This window comes from Moschus berezovskii, chromosome 20, assembly GCF_049115385.1.
Source record: "Moschus berezovskii isolate FMDL1 chromosome 20, NW_MosBer_1.0, whole genome shotgun sequence".
NCBI lineage: Eukaryota > Metazoa > Chordata > Mammalia > Artiodactyla > Moschidae > Moschus > Moschus berezovskii.
This window is the reverse complement of record NC_142479.1, coordinates 67,767,613-67,782,920: the sequence shown is the minus strand read 5'-3', so window position 1 is coordinate 67,782,920 and position 15,308 is coordinate 67,767,613. Positions and strand designations below refer to the sequence as shown.

The 15,308-nt window shown below is 59.0% G+C and overlaps 1 protein-coding gene across 3 annotated transcripts; it reads right to left on the bottom strand.

The window, feature by feature from the left end:
* Window positions 1–2,398: 2,398 nt before the first annotated feature.
* On the bottom strand, window positions 2,399–13,503 carry FDXR (ferredoxin reductase). Of its 3 annotated transcripts, XM_055408642.2 has the most exons (12): window positions 13,349–13,503; window positions 12,472–12,569; window positions 8,069–8,164; window positions 7,748–7,870; window positions 7,498–7,611; window positions 7,069–7,170; window positions 4,923–5,030; window positions 4,613–4,697; window positions 4,281–4,480; window positions 4,027–4,198; window positions 3,039–3,209; window positions 2,399–2,906 (listed from the first exon to the last, which is right to left on the bottom strand). In XM_055408642.2, exons 1-12 carry the CDS (start codon window positions 13,425–13,427, stop codon window positions 2,776–2,778), a joined length of 1,479 nt encoding a protein of 492 aa, XP_055264617.2. In that variant the 5' UTR covers window positions 13,428–13,503; the 3' UTR covers window positions 2,399–2,775. The 3 variants fall into 3 exon arrangements, with proteins under 3 accessions (XP_055264617.2, XP_055264619.2, XP_055264621.2); XM_055408644.2 differs by lacking the exon at window positions 8,069–8,164; XM_055408646.2 differs by lacking the exon at window positions 13,349–13,503 and having other exon boundaries at window positions 8,069–8,280.
* Window positions 13,504–15,308: the final 1,805 nt, after the last annotated feature.

Genomic DNA, 15,308 nt, shown 5'->3' with positions numbered 1-15,308 from the left:
CCCCGCGGGTGGGGAGCGCCGAGCTCACCTGGCAGGTGGAGCCAGGCGAGCAGGTGTGGGCGCCGAACCAGCTCAGTCCTGCCCTAGGGCAAATCCAGGAGTCAGGTTCCCGGTCTACTCGGTACTCTTCACGTTAATATTCGAATTCCTCGTACCGAGTTTAGGAGCAGCTTGGAAGATGACTGGAGCAGCCAGAAACTAGACGGGCTCTGAGACAGAGCAAGAGATCTCCACCGCGCAAATCACTTCCTCAGTCTCGGGGATGAAGCCAGGGCGGAGCGCTTTGGAGGACTGGTGACCAAGCCCGAAGTCCCTCCGGGGGAGCAGGGCTAGGACCAGTAGGGTGAGCGTCAGGGCCCGGCAGGAATTCCCCCTTCGCTCACCCGGCAGGACCTTTCCATGACTTGTGGGATGCACCCTTGGGGATGTTCTGGCCGCTGGGTGACTTTACCTTCTCATGGCCCTGGCCCTGCCCGCCTAGGCGTGAACCACTTTCTGCAGCAGGAGGCTTGCGGCTCCCCTTCCCCGCCGTCGGGGATCCTGGTCGAAGCCCGGGGAGACCAGAGTAACGCACTGGTGCGGCCGCCAAGGCCCAGCGCACCCGGGCGCGCGGGGGTGGAGGGCTCTCGCCTCTCCCAGGTCTTCTTCGCCCACCCTTCGTCTCCCAGCCTCGAGCCTGGCTGGGTCCGCCAGGCGTGGGGCCAGCGTTTGGGGAGATCCCACCACCCCGTAAAGCCCACGCTGGTTCCCTGAGGTCAGAGGAGGGAGGTTACACCGAAGGAAGAGCTGGGAGAGGGGGACCTGGGGGAGGGGCGGCGGTGCTCACAGCCGGTGACGGGGCGGGGCTGCGGGGGCAGATGCTCGGCCGAACCCCGGGAGCAGGCGGCCGGCTCCTGGAGCCACCGACAGCCCCTTTCGTCCTCTCTGCTCCGCGCCCTCTCCAGTCCCCTTCGCTCTGGCTGAGCTCAGCCACAGCTCCAGCTCCCCAAGCCCCGCCCGGCTTCCCGCAGCAACAGTTGCGGGGCTCGTAGTTCCGACTCCTGCGTCCCCGCACCGCCTCCTCCCCAGCGGTGCCGCGGCGCTTGGCGAAAAAGGGAGCCGGAGGGCTCGGCGACCCGGGAGAAGAACGTCTTGGGCGCCTCGCCCGCGTCCTTCCCTCGCATCCGCCGCGCGCGCCTGGCACCTCGGCCTCCCTCCCACACCTCGTCCCCGCCCGCCTGGGTCTGAACCCCCCAGGCCGGGTGCCCCAGGTCCCGGCTCCCCAGCTCCACCCGCTCGGGTTCCGAGCGCCCGCCAGACTCTCCCCGGTGCCCCGCGTCTGTCCCCGCCGTCCTTGCCCGCGAGGCGCCGGAGCCCAGCCCCAAGTTGGCGGCGAAGTTGGCGCCCCCTGCTCGCCGCCCGCCACTCACCGCGGGGAAGGGGCGCTGCGTCCGCGCCCGGAGCCCGCGCCGGCCGCCTCCCGCGCGGTGCGAGTCCCGGCGACTCGGCTCCGCGCGCTGGCGCGCTCTGTCCTAGCTTGGCGGGCGCCTGGGCAGGGGCGCCTGCGGGGCCGGTGCCCGTGGCGCGGCCTGCCAGGCTAGGGCCGGGCCCGCCCCCGCGCCCCACACCCCTCCCGTGGCTCGCTCGGCGCCGGGTTCCGTCCCGGGCTGGGCGGCGCGCAGCGCCTCCGGCTCCCGGGGCTCGCCAGCCGGCTGTGTCGGAGCGCTGGCCGCCGCCGCCGCCCCGCCTCGGCTGGCCCACCCCGCCGGGGCGTCCCTTCTCCCCGTGTCCCCAGACCCCACGGCCTCTGAGAAAGCAGGCTGCCCGAAGCCCTGGGTTCGAGCCGCAGGCTCACTGGGTGTGTGACCTTGGGCTGGTTAATTTCGAGGATCCCCCACCCCCAGTCTGTAAACTGAGGCCGGCAGCTTGGGGGGCTGGTAAAAATATGATGAACACTCTAGGGACACCGGGGTGCAATTTTTCAAAGACCTGTCTATCTGGCTGAAAAGCAACAAGGCGCGGAGGCGCTGGGAGTGAGAGCCGGGGACCCGGGCCAGTCCGAGGGGCCACAGCGACGCGCGGAGCGAGGGGCCGCCCGGCGCCCTGGATCCCACTTTTTGTCTTGCACTTGGTTGACAAACCAGGGACGGGGACCCGACAGGAGGGCGAGCGGAGCGGGCAGGCTGGGGTGACAAGGTGCCTGCAGGGCGGGCAGAAGGCAGGCCGGCCGCAGCAGCGGGGCCAAGCTCGGAAGACGGGTGGGCACCAGGCGGGGCTGCCAAAACCCCCCACCGGGCCCCCCCCCCCGCCCCGGGGGGCAGGGAGCTGGCTCTGCAGCGCCATCTGGCGACTAGAGGGGAGCTGCGGCCGGAAGGTGACCCTGGGCCTCGAAAGAAGTCGCGCACACGGACCACTGACCCTCGGAGGCAGGTGCTTTATTTCCAGCATATTCCTCACCTGGGGACCCTCCACAGTCCAGGAGGAGAGAGACAGGAAGGAGGGAGGTCAGCCTGTACCTGTCTCCATCCCTAACAAAGGTTATCTCCTTGCTGAAAGGTACCCACACTGGCAGGAGCGACCTTCTGGCTCGAGAAAGTGCTCCCATGCCCCTGGAGAAGAGGCAGCCAGGGCCATATGCCAGGATGGGCAGACGACGCAGCTGGGGTGCAGAGTCCCGCTCAGGCTGACCCCGATGCCTCTCTGCTGCCCAGCGCGCCTCCTCTCTTCTCCGAGCCGGGCTGGGATCTGAGCTCACCCTCCTCTTCTCTCTGCACCAGGCCGGCCTGGGATCTGGGCTCAGTGCCCCAGCAGCCGCAGCATCTCCTGAGGATCCAGCAGCTTCTCTCTGGGCTTCCCTGAGGCCTGGCCCCGGGACACCTCCTCAGCATCTAGTTTCTCCCAGTCCGAGAAAGACACGCACCAGACCCCTGCAGCAGAGGGAAGATGGCTCAGGGCCTCCACCTGCTCCCCTACCCCAGCGGGAAGCAGCCCTCTTCCAGCCCAGGGACCTCCCCCAGACGCACCCCCCGCCCTCCTGGGAGCTCACAGTGGGCCCAGACCTCGGCTGTCCAGCAGGGCCCTGATGGCCGCAGAACCCGGCCTGGGGCCGGACGGCAGGAGCCCGGCCTTCAGGTCCTGCAGCAGAATCTGGCCGGTGAGGAAGCTGTCGGTCATGGTGGTGGTGATGACACCTGTGGGTCCCCGCCTCACCCAGCCACTGCAGTAGAGGCCTGGGGGTTGGGGGAGACAGAGGGCGAAGGAATGGGGAGTGGACTGACACCCTGGCAAGCCTGAGCCCCGGAACACACATGCTGGCGGATGGCCCCCCAGCATCCATCAGCTGGGCCCATTCTGCTGCTGCCCACTGCCCTCAGTTCTTCCCCAAACACACGCAGGTGTTCTTACCACGCACCGCCCCCACCTTACACCTTAGTGTCCCTGCATCTTGGAGCTCCCTGTAGGAGCTGGGTCCTGTCACCGTGCCTCAGCAGGCTCTCAGTAAACACTGACTGAATGAATTAATAACTATTTAGGGATGTGGTGGCTCAGACATTAAAGAATCCGCCTGCAACGTGGGAGACCTGGGTTTGATCCCTGGGTTAAGACAATACCCTGGAGGAGGGCATGGTAATCCACTCCAGCATTCCTGTCCAGAGAATCCCCATGGACAGAAGAGCCTGGTGGGCTACAGTCCATGGGGTCACAAAGAGTGGGACAGGACTGAGCTACCGAGCCAGCACACATGTGCATTCTTAACCAGGCTGGTAACGCAGAGGACAAGGATTAAGCTGCTGCTTAATCTCTAGTCTCAGCCCTGGCCTAGCCAGAGCAGGCCTCAGCACCCTGTCTGATTTAATAACCAGACATACGAGTGGGCATCTCAGCTACACTGGGGACTTCTCGTAAGGCCAGGAGGCGGGTGGGGCTGAGTCACAGGCCTGACTCAGAACAGTTTCTCAATGCATGTCACCCGATGAAGGAATGAACGTGAAACAGCCCTGAGAGACACCAGCCTCCCTGTCCCGCCCGCCCCCCATGCCCTCTCACCTGGCACATCCACAACCCGGCCCTCCATATTGGGGATGACCCCAAGCTTGGGGTCAAAGGGCACACTGGGGTCGATGGGGCGGCTCTTATACCCAATGCTGCTCAGAATCAGCCCACAGGGGAGGTCCTCCACATCCCCAGTGGGCACTGCCCGGGTGGCCTCACCGATGCCCTGTGGGGAGAGTGTGGGAAACACCAGGCTGGGGGTAGGGAGACTTGAAAACAGGGGTGTCTTTGGGGAACAGGAGATTCACCTCCAGTCTGGTGACTGCCAGGCGGATGCCTGCCGCCCGCTGCCCATCTGGCGAGGGCAACACCTGCTGTGGGCTTCGGAAGAAGCGGAGGCCCCAGGCGCGGGAGGCTGATGCCCGCCGGGCAGCCTCCTCCACCCCTGGCTTCTCTGTGGCTGTTCGAAGCAGCAGTTCCATCAGCCGCTTCCTCGGGCGAGCAGCCTCTGTTAACAAAGCAGGACACCTCAGGGCAGTGTCCAGGTTCCAGCCCTCTCTCCAAATGCCCTCCCCCCAGCCCTCTATGACCTAGACCATCCCCACCTAGTGAGCTGGGGGAACAGGCCAGGGCCCCTCACCCTTGATTCTGTCCTGGAGACCCAAGAAATCTGCAGGATCCAACATGGGCCGAGTTCCTGGTAACTGAGTCATCTCCCGAAGCTCCTTGGGGGTGGGGGTGGGGAGTGGGGGAGAGGGTCAGGTCTAGAGCGCTGTCCATTCCCGAGCCCACCCCAGAACCCAGCCCAGGGGAGACATCACCGCCACCCACCACCACGGAAGGCATTGGGTCCCAAGGGGCCCTGCCTGGCTCTGCCTCGTCCACCCTAGGCAGCTCTGCCCTGCCACGCCTCCCAAGGGACCCTGGCCAATTCCCTCAGACCCCAGCACCTTTATGGTGAAGGCCACTTGTAGGGGTCCACGTCGGCCCACGATCCACACCGTCTTCACCCGACTCTGTCTCAGGGCTCCTAGGGCAGCCTCAGTGATGTCCGTTTTCTGGCACAAAAGGAGGACCTTAAAGTCACTGGAAAATGACGGCGGAAGGGGACTCTCCATTTGCTGGTATCCAGACCCTGGGCGGTGAGAAGGCTGGCAGCCTGAAATGGCAACACTGTCCCCTCTGGTGGCCAGATGGAGCACTGCCGCCAATTCTGCAAATGGTTCCAACTAGCAGCAAACCCGTCCCATCCCTTCATAGCAAACAGATGCGGAAACAATGGAAACAGTGACAGATTTTATTTTCTTGGGTTCAAAAATCACCGCAGATGGTGATTGCAGTCATGAAATTAAAAGACGCTTGCTCTTTGGAAGAAAAGCTATGATAAACCCAGACAGCATATTAAAAAGCAGAGACATTACTTTGCCGACAAAGGTCCGTATATAGTCAGAGCTATGATTTTTCCAGGAGTCATGTATGGAGGTGAGAGTTGGACCATAAAGAAAGCTGAACGCCAAAGAATTGATGCTTTTGAACTGTGGTGTTGGAGAAGACTCTTGAGAGTCCCTTGGACTGCAAGGAGATCTAACCAGTCCATCCTAAAGGAGATCAGTCCTGAATATTCACTGGAAGGACTGATGCTGAAGCTGAAACTCCAATACTTTGGCCACCTGATGCGAAGAACTGACTCATTTGAAAAGACCCTGATGCTGGGAAAGACTGAAGGCAGGAGGAGAAGGGGACGACAGAGGATGAGATTGTTGGATGGCATCATCAACCAGATGGGCTTGAGTTTGAGCAAGCTCTGGGAGCTGGTGATGGACAGGGAAGCCTGCCATGCTGCAGTCTACGAGGTCACAAAGAGTCAGACACGACTGAGCGACTGAACTGAACTGAAGTGAGTAGCAAACCAGGCCGACGATCTTCATTCAACTAGTGTTCACCAAGTGTGCAAGGGGCATAGCAGGCAGGGTCAATGGTGGACAAAAGAGACGGCGGCAGCCCTCACAGAGCTTCTGATCTGGGTGGGGGGAGAGGCTTATCAAATAGTCATTAACGAGTGTAACACTGCAGTGGTGACAACATACTTTGAAACAAAAAGTAGCCAAGTCAACGGAAGGAGGGGAGATAGACCCATTCAGGGTGGTCCTGGAAGATTTCCTGGAGGAAGAACAACTGAACCAAGAACGAAAAGATAAATACAGGTGAGTTTCCCAGGTGGTTCAGTGATAAAGAATCCGCCTGCTGATGCAGGAGACATGGGTTCAATTCCTGATCCGGGAAGATCCCACGTGCTCTGGAGCAACTAAACCCGTGCCCCACAACTACTGAGCCTGCGCTCTAGAGCCTGGGAGCTGCAACTCCTGAAGCCTGAGCGCCCTACAGCCTGTGCTCTACAACAAGAGAAGCCACCGCAACTAGAGACCCTCACACCACAACTAGAGAGTAGCCCCTGCTCAATGCAACTGGAGAAATGTCTGCACAGCAACGAAGATCCAGCACAGCCAAAAATAAACTAAATGAAATTATTTTTAAAAATTAATTAAAGATAAATCCACCTGCAATGTGTGAGACCTGGGTTTGATCACTGGGTCTGGAAGATCCCCTGGAGAAGGGAAAGGCTACCCACTCCAGTGTTCTGGCCTAGGACAATTCCACGGACTATACAGCCGCAATGAGTCAGACATGACTGAGCGACTTTCACTTCCCCTGGAGGAGGGCATGGCAACCCACTCTAGTTATTCTTGCCTGGAGAATCCCACGGACAGAGCCGCCTAGTGAACTATAGTCGTTGGGTCACAAAGAGTCGGACACAATTTAGCAATTTAGCACGCACACGCACGAGAGTTCTGAGCAGGGGGAGTGGTGTGTGTACATTGAATATTTTTCCTTTTAAAAAGCCTACGTAGCTGCAGAAAGTGATGAGGAAATGGCATGAGACAAAGCCGCCTTTTACAAGGCCTCTGCCCGGCACTGTGGGGAAGCAGGCGCTGAGCTCAGCCTGGAGGGACAATGCCCAAACCCTGCAGGCAGGGGCCTCCTCTCCTTGGTGTAAACTCCACTCCCAACCCTCCAGCCCCTGACCTACCCACTCACCTCCAGGTGCTCGGGTGGGGTCAGCAGGATCCGGGCCACATCCAGAGCCACATTCCCCTGCCCCAGAATCACGGCTGTGTCACAGCTCAGGTCCGGGGCCAGCTGGGGGGCGGAGGTCAGGATGAGGCTCACCCAGCCTGGGCCTCAGTCAGGCTGACCTCAGCCTCACACTCCATCCCCAGCCATAGCTTCAGGCCCCTCCGCGCTCAGAAGATCCACCCCCCACCCCAAGCTTCAACCCAGGTCCCACCCCCACTACTCATCACCCACTCTTCCCAGAGGCCTCCCGCCTTGGCCAGCTTGATGCTTCACATCTCATCTCACCGACCGCTTCCCAGGCCTGTGGCTGCTCCTTCCCCCAGCTGTGGGAGCCAAGAGCTGGCTGAGGAGTGGGGAGGAAGAGGCCGGGGGAGTGCTCCCCAAACTCACCTCCCGGTTCTCAGGAAGCCCATTGTACCAGCCCACGAAGGCCCGGGCCGAGAACACGCCAGGCAGCTCCTCACCGGGGATATCCAGGGCCTGATGGTCCTCTGCCCCATAGCTCTGAGGACAGAACCAGAGGCCTCAGCAGCAGCTAAGGGGCCACACAGCCCAGCCCCCAGGCTCCCACTGGCCTCCTTCCAGCTCCTTCTCCATAGCGTCCCCCCAGCCACCACCCCCGCCCACCGCCTGCACTCACCAGCACCACGGCATGGTAGGCATCCCGCAGCTCCTGCACGGTCACATCCTTGCCCACCTCCACATTGCCATGGAAGGCACAGCGGTCAGAGCGGGCCGTCTGGGTAAAGGTGTTGATGACATTCTGCCAGGCCAGGCAGGGGAGGGGTTAGAGGGTGGAGCAGTGCCAGAGCCCACAGCAGTGCCACCCTCACCCCACAGTGTCTGGGCTATCACAGCCTCCAGAGAACCTGGGGTCATTCCATGAGGTCCAGGAGCCTCCCTCCCCGCCACATCTTGACCAAAGTCTCTTAACCCCCGCTCTGAGCCCAGAGACACCCACCTTGACCTCAGGGTGGTCGGGCGCCACGCCAAAGCGCACCAGGCCAAAGGGCACCAGCTGTTTCTCATAGATATCCACGTGGGCCCGGGAGTGGTGCTGGGGAGAGGGCAGCAGCTGGTGGGGCCAAGCGTCTTGCATGCTACGTCACTTTAGTCATGTCTCTTTGCGACCCCGTGGACTGTGGCCCGCCATGCTCCACTGTCCATGGGATTCTTCAGGCAAGAATACTGGAGTGGGTTGCCGTTTCCTCCTCCAGGGGATCTTCCCGACCCAAGGATGGAACCCACGTCGCCTATACTTCCTGCATGGGCAGGCCTCCTGGGAAGCCCTGGTGGGGTTGAAGCAGAGGCTAAGTCTGCCCTTCCCGGGGCCAAGCAAGACAGCCCCGCTCAGTGGGCTGAGGACACAGGAGAGAGAAAGGCCCATCTGTCCTCACCTGCCTAGAGAGCCAGACTAGAGGGATGGGCAGCCAGAGCCAGGGCAGTCAAGGCCCAACTTCAAGGACCAGCAGCCCATTGAGATGGCGAGACCACTGGCCAGCCGAGGAAGGTGGCAGCTTTCCCTCCACCGGAGCTGTATCAGGAGAGCTTCTTCATCTACTTGGGTCAGGCGTGACACACAGCCCTGTCCTAGAACCCTTTGACACTTCTAGAAATGCCCAGCCTGTGGATGACCTGAGACCCACCCTTGGAAACATACCTGTATGTATGTTTAGTCACTCAGTTGTGTCCAACACTTTGCGACCCCATGGATTGTAGCCCACCAGGCTCTTCTGTCCATAGAATTTTCCAGGCAAGAATACTGGAGTGGGTTGCCATTTCCTCCTCCAGGGGATCTTCCCGACCCAGGGATCGAACCCGTGTCTCTTAGGTCTCCTGCCGTGGCAGGTGGGTTCTTGACCTTAGCGCCACCTGGGAAGCCCACTGCCTGTGTCCAAGTCCAGGCCCCGCCACTGCCCACCGTGCCTCTTGACTCTCCCCATCCGTGCCATCCACAGGCAGCCCCAGAACCACCTCCCTCCACCCCGCCGACCTCGCTGTGCCCTTGAAGAGCTGAAGTTTTGGAGTCCACAGCCGTGGGAGCCGACCCAGCGCCACCACTATCTGACTCTGCCGCGGGAATGATTCTTAACTTCTTGGGACCACAGAACATTCCTTCTCGCGTGATGCTCCAGATGCAGTGAGCAAGGCCTGCACCCTCAGCCCCGGGTGAGACCCGCTGCGAGTGTTCGATCAAAAGCTGTCATTACCATCGCTGTGGTTGTGGTGGTGGCTGGGTCTCACTGCCTGGCTCACGAACCTTCCCTGGCTGCCCGGCCACGGGACAAAGTTCAAACTGCTTAGCCTGGAGGTCAATATCATACACTATCTGCCTTTCCATCTTATCTTTCCTTCTTTCCAGCTGTGGAGCCCTCCCTCCAGGTCACAGGGTCCTTCCACGGCCACCTCCATAAGACAACCCACTGGACCTGTTCACTGGTTCTCTCACAGGACCGGACTCCTCTTCCAGGGAGCCCCTCCTTCCTAGCTCTCACGTGAGTGCTAAGTTGCTTCAGTCGTGTCCGACTCTTTGGGACCCCACCTGTAGCCCACCAGGCTCCATTGTCCATGGGATTCTCCAGGCAAGAAATATTGGAGTGGGTTGCCATTTCCTCCTCCAGGATATCTTCCCGACCCGGGGATCGAACCCTCATCTCTTGTGTCTCCTGCATTGGCAGGCGGATTCTTGACCACTGGTGCCTCCTAGCTCTCCCCCGTCCCTCCGATCCCTCTAGCTGTTCTTTCCCAGGTCCTTTTTGCTCTATTCCTTCTCTAACAAGAATATTCTTGGAGGTTCTTCCGATCTGAGGTTGCCTCCCCTTGCCCAGGACACTCCCTGGGGAGGTGTCATCGCTCCCTCCTATGGCCTCAAATTCCTGTGGACTTACTGATGATGTTCTACTCTCCACTGCCCAGCCCTCCTGCCAAGCCTCAGACCCCTGGACAGCTCACCCGAGACACGTTACACCGATCTGGATGGAAGCCAGTCCCCTTCCCCCAAACTTCTCCCTCTCTGCTCCCGGGCTTCCTTCCATCCCGAGCCAGAAGCTGGGGTTCCTCTCTGACTCCCCTCGACCATGTCCAATCGGACCCCCATCCTCCCCACTGCCATCCCAGTGGCTCCCACTGCTCTCCTGGCCACCAGCCCTGCCTCCCGCCCTGCAGGCAGAGAGAGCTCCAGATCGAAATCAGGGTGCTTTCAATGCCCCCACCTAAAACCCTTTGGTGAAGCCAACCACCTGTGGCAACTGCGCACCCAGGGAAAAAGGGAGGCATGTCATTTTCAAATGTCGATTCCTGGGCCCCAGTCATGGCTTGATTAGGTGGAAACTAGGCCCAGAAATGTGCCTTTTCACCAGTCCCCCAGGGGACTCTGATGGAGGGAGGGGGATGGACAGCACCAAGAAAAACGCCGGAGTCCAGCCTGCTCAGGGGCTTCCAGGTCCCCAGTGCCTGGGCCCACGCACCTCCTCCAGCCTCTGTTCTCACCCTTCCACCATCCTGAACTTGCCCATCCCCAAACCCGCATTCTCTCCTCTGGATGTTTGTCAGACAGTTCTCTGTGCCCGGGGCTCTCTGGCCTCCTCCCCCATCCCTCTTTCTGTCCTTTAGACACCGATCAAGGACATCACCCCCTCCAGCTGGGTTAGGTGTCCCTCCTGTACACAGTGCCCCCTCGCCCATCAGAATCCTAGAATATCACGTAAACCCTCTTCTCCTCTACTCCACAACCCCCCAAGTAGACTGTCAGATCCTTGAGTGTGGGGACCAGGTCTGTCCTGCTCATGCCCACGTTCCCAGGGCCAAGCCGTGCCTGGATCACATCAGCGTCCAGTGCTTGATAACTGAACAGCCCAGCGTGGACCTTAAAGGCAGGCTCTGCCATCGGACAGTCCACGCTCAGAACCCAGGCCTTCCCTGCTCAGCGGTGGGGCCTTGGACAGCCTCGCTCAGCCTCAGCATTCTCACCCCTGAGGCAAGAGTCATGCCACCCGCTTTGCAAGTTGTCTTGAGGCTGTGAGGACAAGCTGTATAGACAGTGCCTGACTCAGCTAAGTGCCACTGTCCCAAACGTGCCTCATGTTCCTGTCGCAGGACCATAGGTGGTAGTCTGATGCTCCCAGTGGGCAGGGACCAGCTTGGAACTGGCCCCAGTGCCCACCCCCAGTACCTCCCACAGGGAAAGGATGCACAGGGCAGAGCCTTTGTCCACACTACGGACACTGAGAATCCTGCCTGGAGGCCCCCTCTCCCCAAATTTCAGGCTCTGCTCACACAGCTCCCCTTACACAAGCCCTGGAAGACCCCTGGTCTCCCTCCCAGTGCCCAGGTCTGTCGTAACACATGGTAACTGGCCTGTAATGAAGCCCCACATGTGGGAGACCCTCTCCAGAGCCTGGGAGCCTCCTTCAGTGCAACTCAAACACACCTTCTCCAGGAAGCACTTTCCTACTGACGCCACCTAACCAGGCTCTTACTGGTCACTTCACTGTAATTAGCGCTTTTACCTGTGCTGCTTGGACGGTGAGTTTAGGTCACTTTCTGGCAGGGGGACCAACTCATCCTGGCCTCCCCAATAACCCCCCAGCTTTAAGACTGAAAACCTCACACCCTAGACAAACTGGGAAGGTTGATCACCCTATTTTTTAAGTAGAGTGTAATTAATATATTCATCCTTTCTGTTGTCTCCACAGCAAGGTCACTGTCCTATACCTCAGTCAGCTGAACTCTCCCACATCCCTCTCCCATCCCCAACTCCCACCCCACCAAGGCCTGCCAATGTTTCAAGGGTAACCAGCAACCTTGGGGCCTTGCCCGCCAAGGCTAGTACTATAAACCTTGAGACTCTGGCCATGGGCGGGGGGAAGGGGTAGGATGGGGAGTAGACAGCAGGCTGAAAAAACAGCATGGCATGGGAGGGCTGGAACTATTGGCAAGGAGAGTGCAATGAGGGGCCTAAAGTTACAGAGGGCCTTGAGAAGAGTGGGTGGCTTCAAGATGCAGGATATTGGGAACAGAGAGGAGAGAGAGCAGAAAGAAGGGAAGATGAGGGGCAGGACAAAGTTATCCTGCAGGTCTGGAGTAAGCTCCCTGGAGGACTTGGCCAGGAAAGCACAGCCAACTGTCTGCCATGAACCACCACCCAGGAGGCAAACACACTTCTCTCCGAGCTGAGGACCTAGAGTGGGGTGCCCCAGGTGACAAAGCACATACGAAGCGTCCTGTCCAGATGGGCTGGGAGCCTCTTCCCCATCAGGAATCCAGGGGTGCTTTTAAAACCCAAAGGAGTGGGCTTGCACTGAGGACCGGAGCAGCAGGTGAATCTTGGGAAAAGGAACCGGGGGTGGGTGGGGAGTGGCTTACCTTTAGCAGGTGCTGGGCCGTGTAAAAGCCAGCTGGGCCACTGCCCACCACACAGATCTGGGGAGCCTGCTCCTGTGTGGAGAAGTGCTGGCCGAAGTCTAGGGTGGGGGGATGGGGGCGGAAGGTCAGATCGAGACTCCCTTGCCCATGCCAAATCCCAACTTAAGTGTCGAAGAGAAGACGGAGTTTCCCAGGCTTCACCCTCATATGCATTCTCCTCTTGTTCCTCGAAGCTTTGACGTTTGCCAGGGTCCCTGATTCCATCTGAATCCCCAAAGGTTATGTGTCCATCCAGAGCCCCCATCACACCCACATCCAGAGCCTGCTTTAGAGGCCCTACTCGACACTCCCCATCACCCCTGCAGCTGTCCTGCTCAGCACTGCTTAATTTTTCTTACTGGGTTTTCCCGACCCACTCAGCTAGAATACCACATCTTCCAACAGACCCGGTATCACCCAATCTCGTCCCTGTGGATCTCCCCACAATGCCCCGTTTTACCTCTTCTAACTCCTCTCCTTCCACAGAGCCCTCTATCACCCATATAGACCCGTTTCGCCTCAGACTTCCCTCCTGCCCCACAGACCTCCTTATCCCCCTCACTCACTCCTTCTCACGCCTGTGGACATCATGGCCTCCCCTTCGCACCTTTGTTGACCCCTGTCTCACCCCAGCAGCCTCGCACCTTGCCGCACAGGCTGTCATCTGCCCCTGGACACCGCCCCCACCCCATCTACATGAGTGCACCCCTCCAGTCTCGGCCCTGGTCCCCTCCGTCTCCCCTCTCCAGCCCTGCCCCAGCTCGGCTCCTACTTCTCACGGGATCGCTCGCAGGCCTCCCCGAACTCCCACCCAGCCCTAGAGGCGCCCTGCTCCTACTCTGGGTGCTCCTGGAAGGAGGCAGCCAAGTCCGAGTCCAAGACGACCAGGGCCACCAGCGCCAACAGCGCAGAGCCATGCCTGGGAAGAGGAACCAACCCGGGGACCAGACTCCGCCGGCTGCCCAGCACTCCCGCGCCGGGCGCGGCCCCGCCCCCGTCCTTCCCTGGCCCCGTCCACAGGCGCGGCCCCGCCCCAGCCCTTCCTCTGGCCCCGCCCACAGGCTCGGCCCCGCCCCCAAGCCCGCCTCCCACGCTCCAGGACCGCACGGCGTGGCGGCTCTATCCCCACCGCCCTGCCGGGAAAGGCCCGCCCCGCAACCGACCCCCTTCCTCTGAAGGCCCGCCCCCCAGGACTTCCGGGCAGTAAGTGACGCAATAAACTTCTCACCTCCTGAAAGAGCGAGCCAATTAGAAAGGAGCTTAGTTTACTTACCTGCTCCCTCTAGAGGCTCTCGTCGCTTGCTGATGACGCAAGGCGCCGTTCTCCTTTGAGAGCCTATCTCGGCTCGTTTCAGTTCGAGCCAATCACAGGCCGGGTTCAAGCGTGCCTCCCCGCCCATTGGGTAATAAAGACGAAGTCCGGAAGTCTGCGAAAGGGGTCTTCCCGCGGCATGTTGGCTACCCCACTTTCTCCCGCGCGTTGTACGTGGTCTGACCCCGACGAGGTGAGTGCAGGTCGGGCCAGGAAGAATTTTAAGCCTCGGTGATCTTGTTGCGTAATCGTCCTCCCCTTTACAAAGATGACGGACCAGCAGGAGAGTCTTGCCCTCCGTATTTAGGACAGAGCCAGGTCTCCCACCCTTGTCCAACAAGCTGGAATAGACGGAGGCCAATTTTGCACTGGCCCCGAGTGCAAAATTTAAGAGGGCGCCAGAACCCTCAGAAATCGAGGTAATAATATTGTAATGCAGTGTTTTAAAAGATGAAAATTAAGGCCAAAAATTCATAATGAACAAGATGTATTTTAAATGACAGCCCTAGTGACATCTGACCCAATACTGGTGATGCCGCCTCCTCCACCTCCCGCCCCAAGTGCCCTCTTGTCAGGCACATCCTTGAAGACTTCCCTGACCCGTCGTCTCCCAAGCAGGGTTAGCGCCCGTTTTTGTCCCCTCAACAGTCCAGCTCATTAGTTATTAAACTGCTTTATCATTCTTATCTTTTAATTTGACGTTGTCAGCTGAAAGAATAATGCACAATGTACACGTTGTGAGTTCAGTTTTATTCCGGCACCTTACTGAGGACTGTTGCCCAGGAAGACAGCCTCTCAGATTATTCTGAGACACTGCTTCAAAGAGGTAAGGGAGGAGCCCAGGATAGTTATATAAACTTTTTTTTCTGCTGGAAATAACATGTAATCAAGCATAAAAAGATTACTGTTAACCACAAAGAACAGGCATCTTGAGTTAATGATTTTAGTGCTTTTCCATGTATAGGAAGATGCAAGAATCTGGGGTCACTGGGATTTTTCCTTAGTTATATAACTTATCTGGGGGCCAGTATATCTAAAGCACAGGGCTTCCCAGGTGGATCAGTGGTAAAGAATCCACCTGCCAGTGCAGGAGACATGGGTTCAATCCCTGGGTCAGGAAGATCCCCTAGAGCAGGAAAAGGCAATCCATCTCTGTATTCTTGCCTGAGAAATCCCATGGACCGAGGAGCCTGTAGGGTTACAGTCCATGGGGTCCCAAAAGAGTCAGACATGATTTCGGGACTAAAACAACAACATTCAAAGCACAGAACACTTCCTGTTTTTCCCCATGGTGAATTCCCCTCAGGGAACATTGTTGGTGAGTGACTGCAGTAGCTAATAGCTTGATCCTTGTAGAACTGGAATGGCAGACTTTTTTTCTTTACAATGTATGATGAACAGAAAACTGCACAAACCATAAGTGTACTGGTTGATGAATCATCACAAGACGTAACCATGACTTAGATCAAGAAGTAGAACTTGGCCA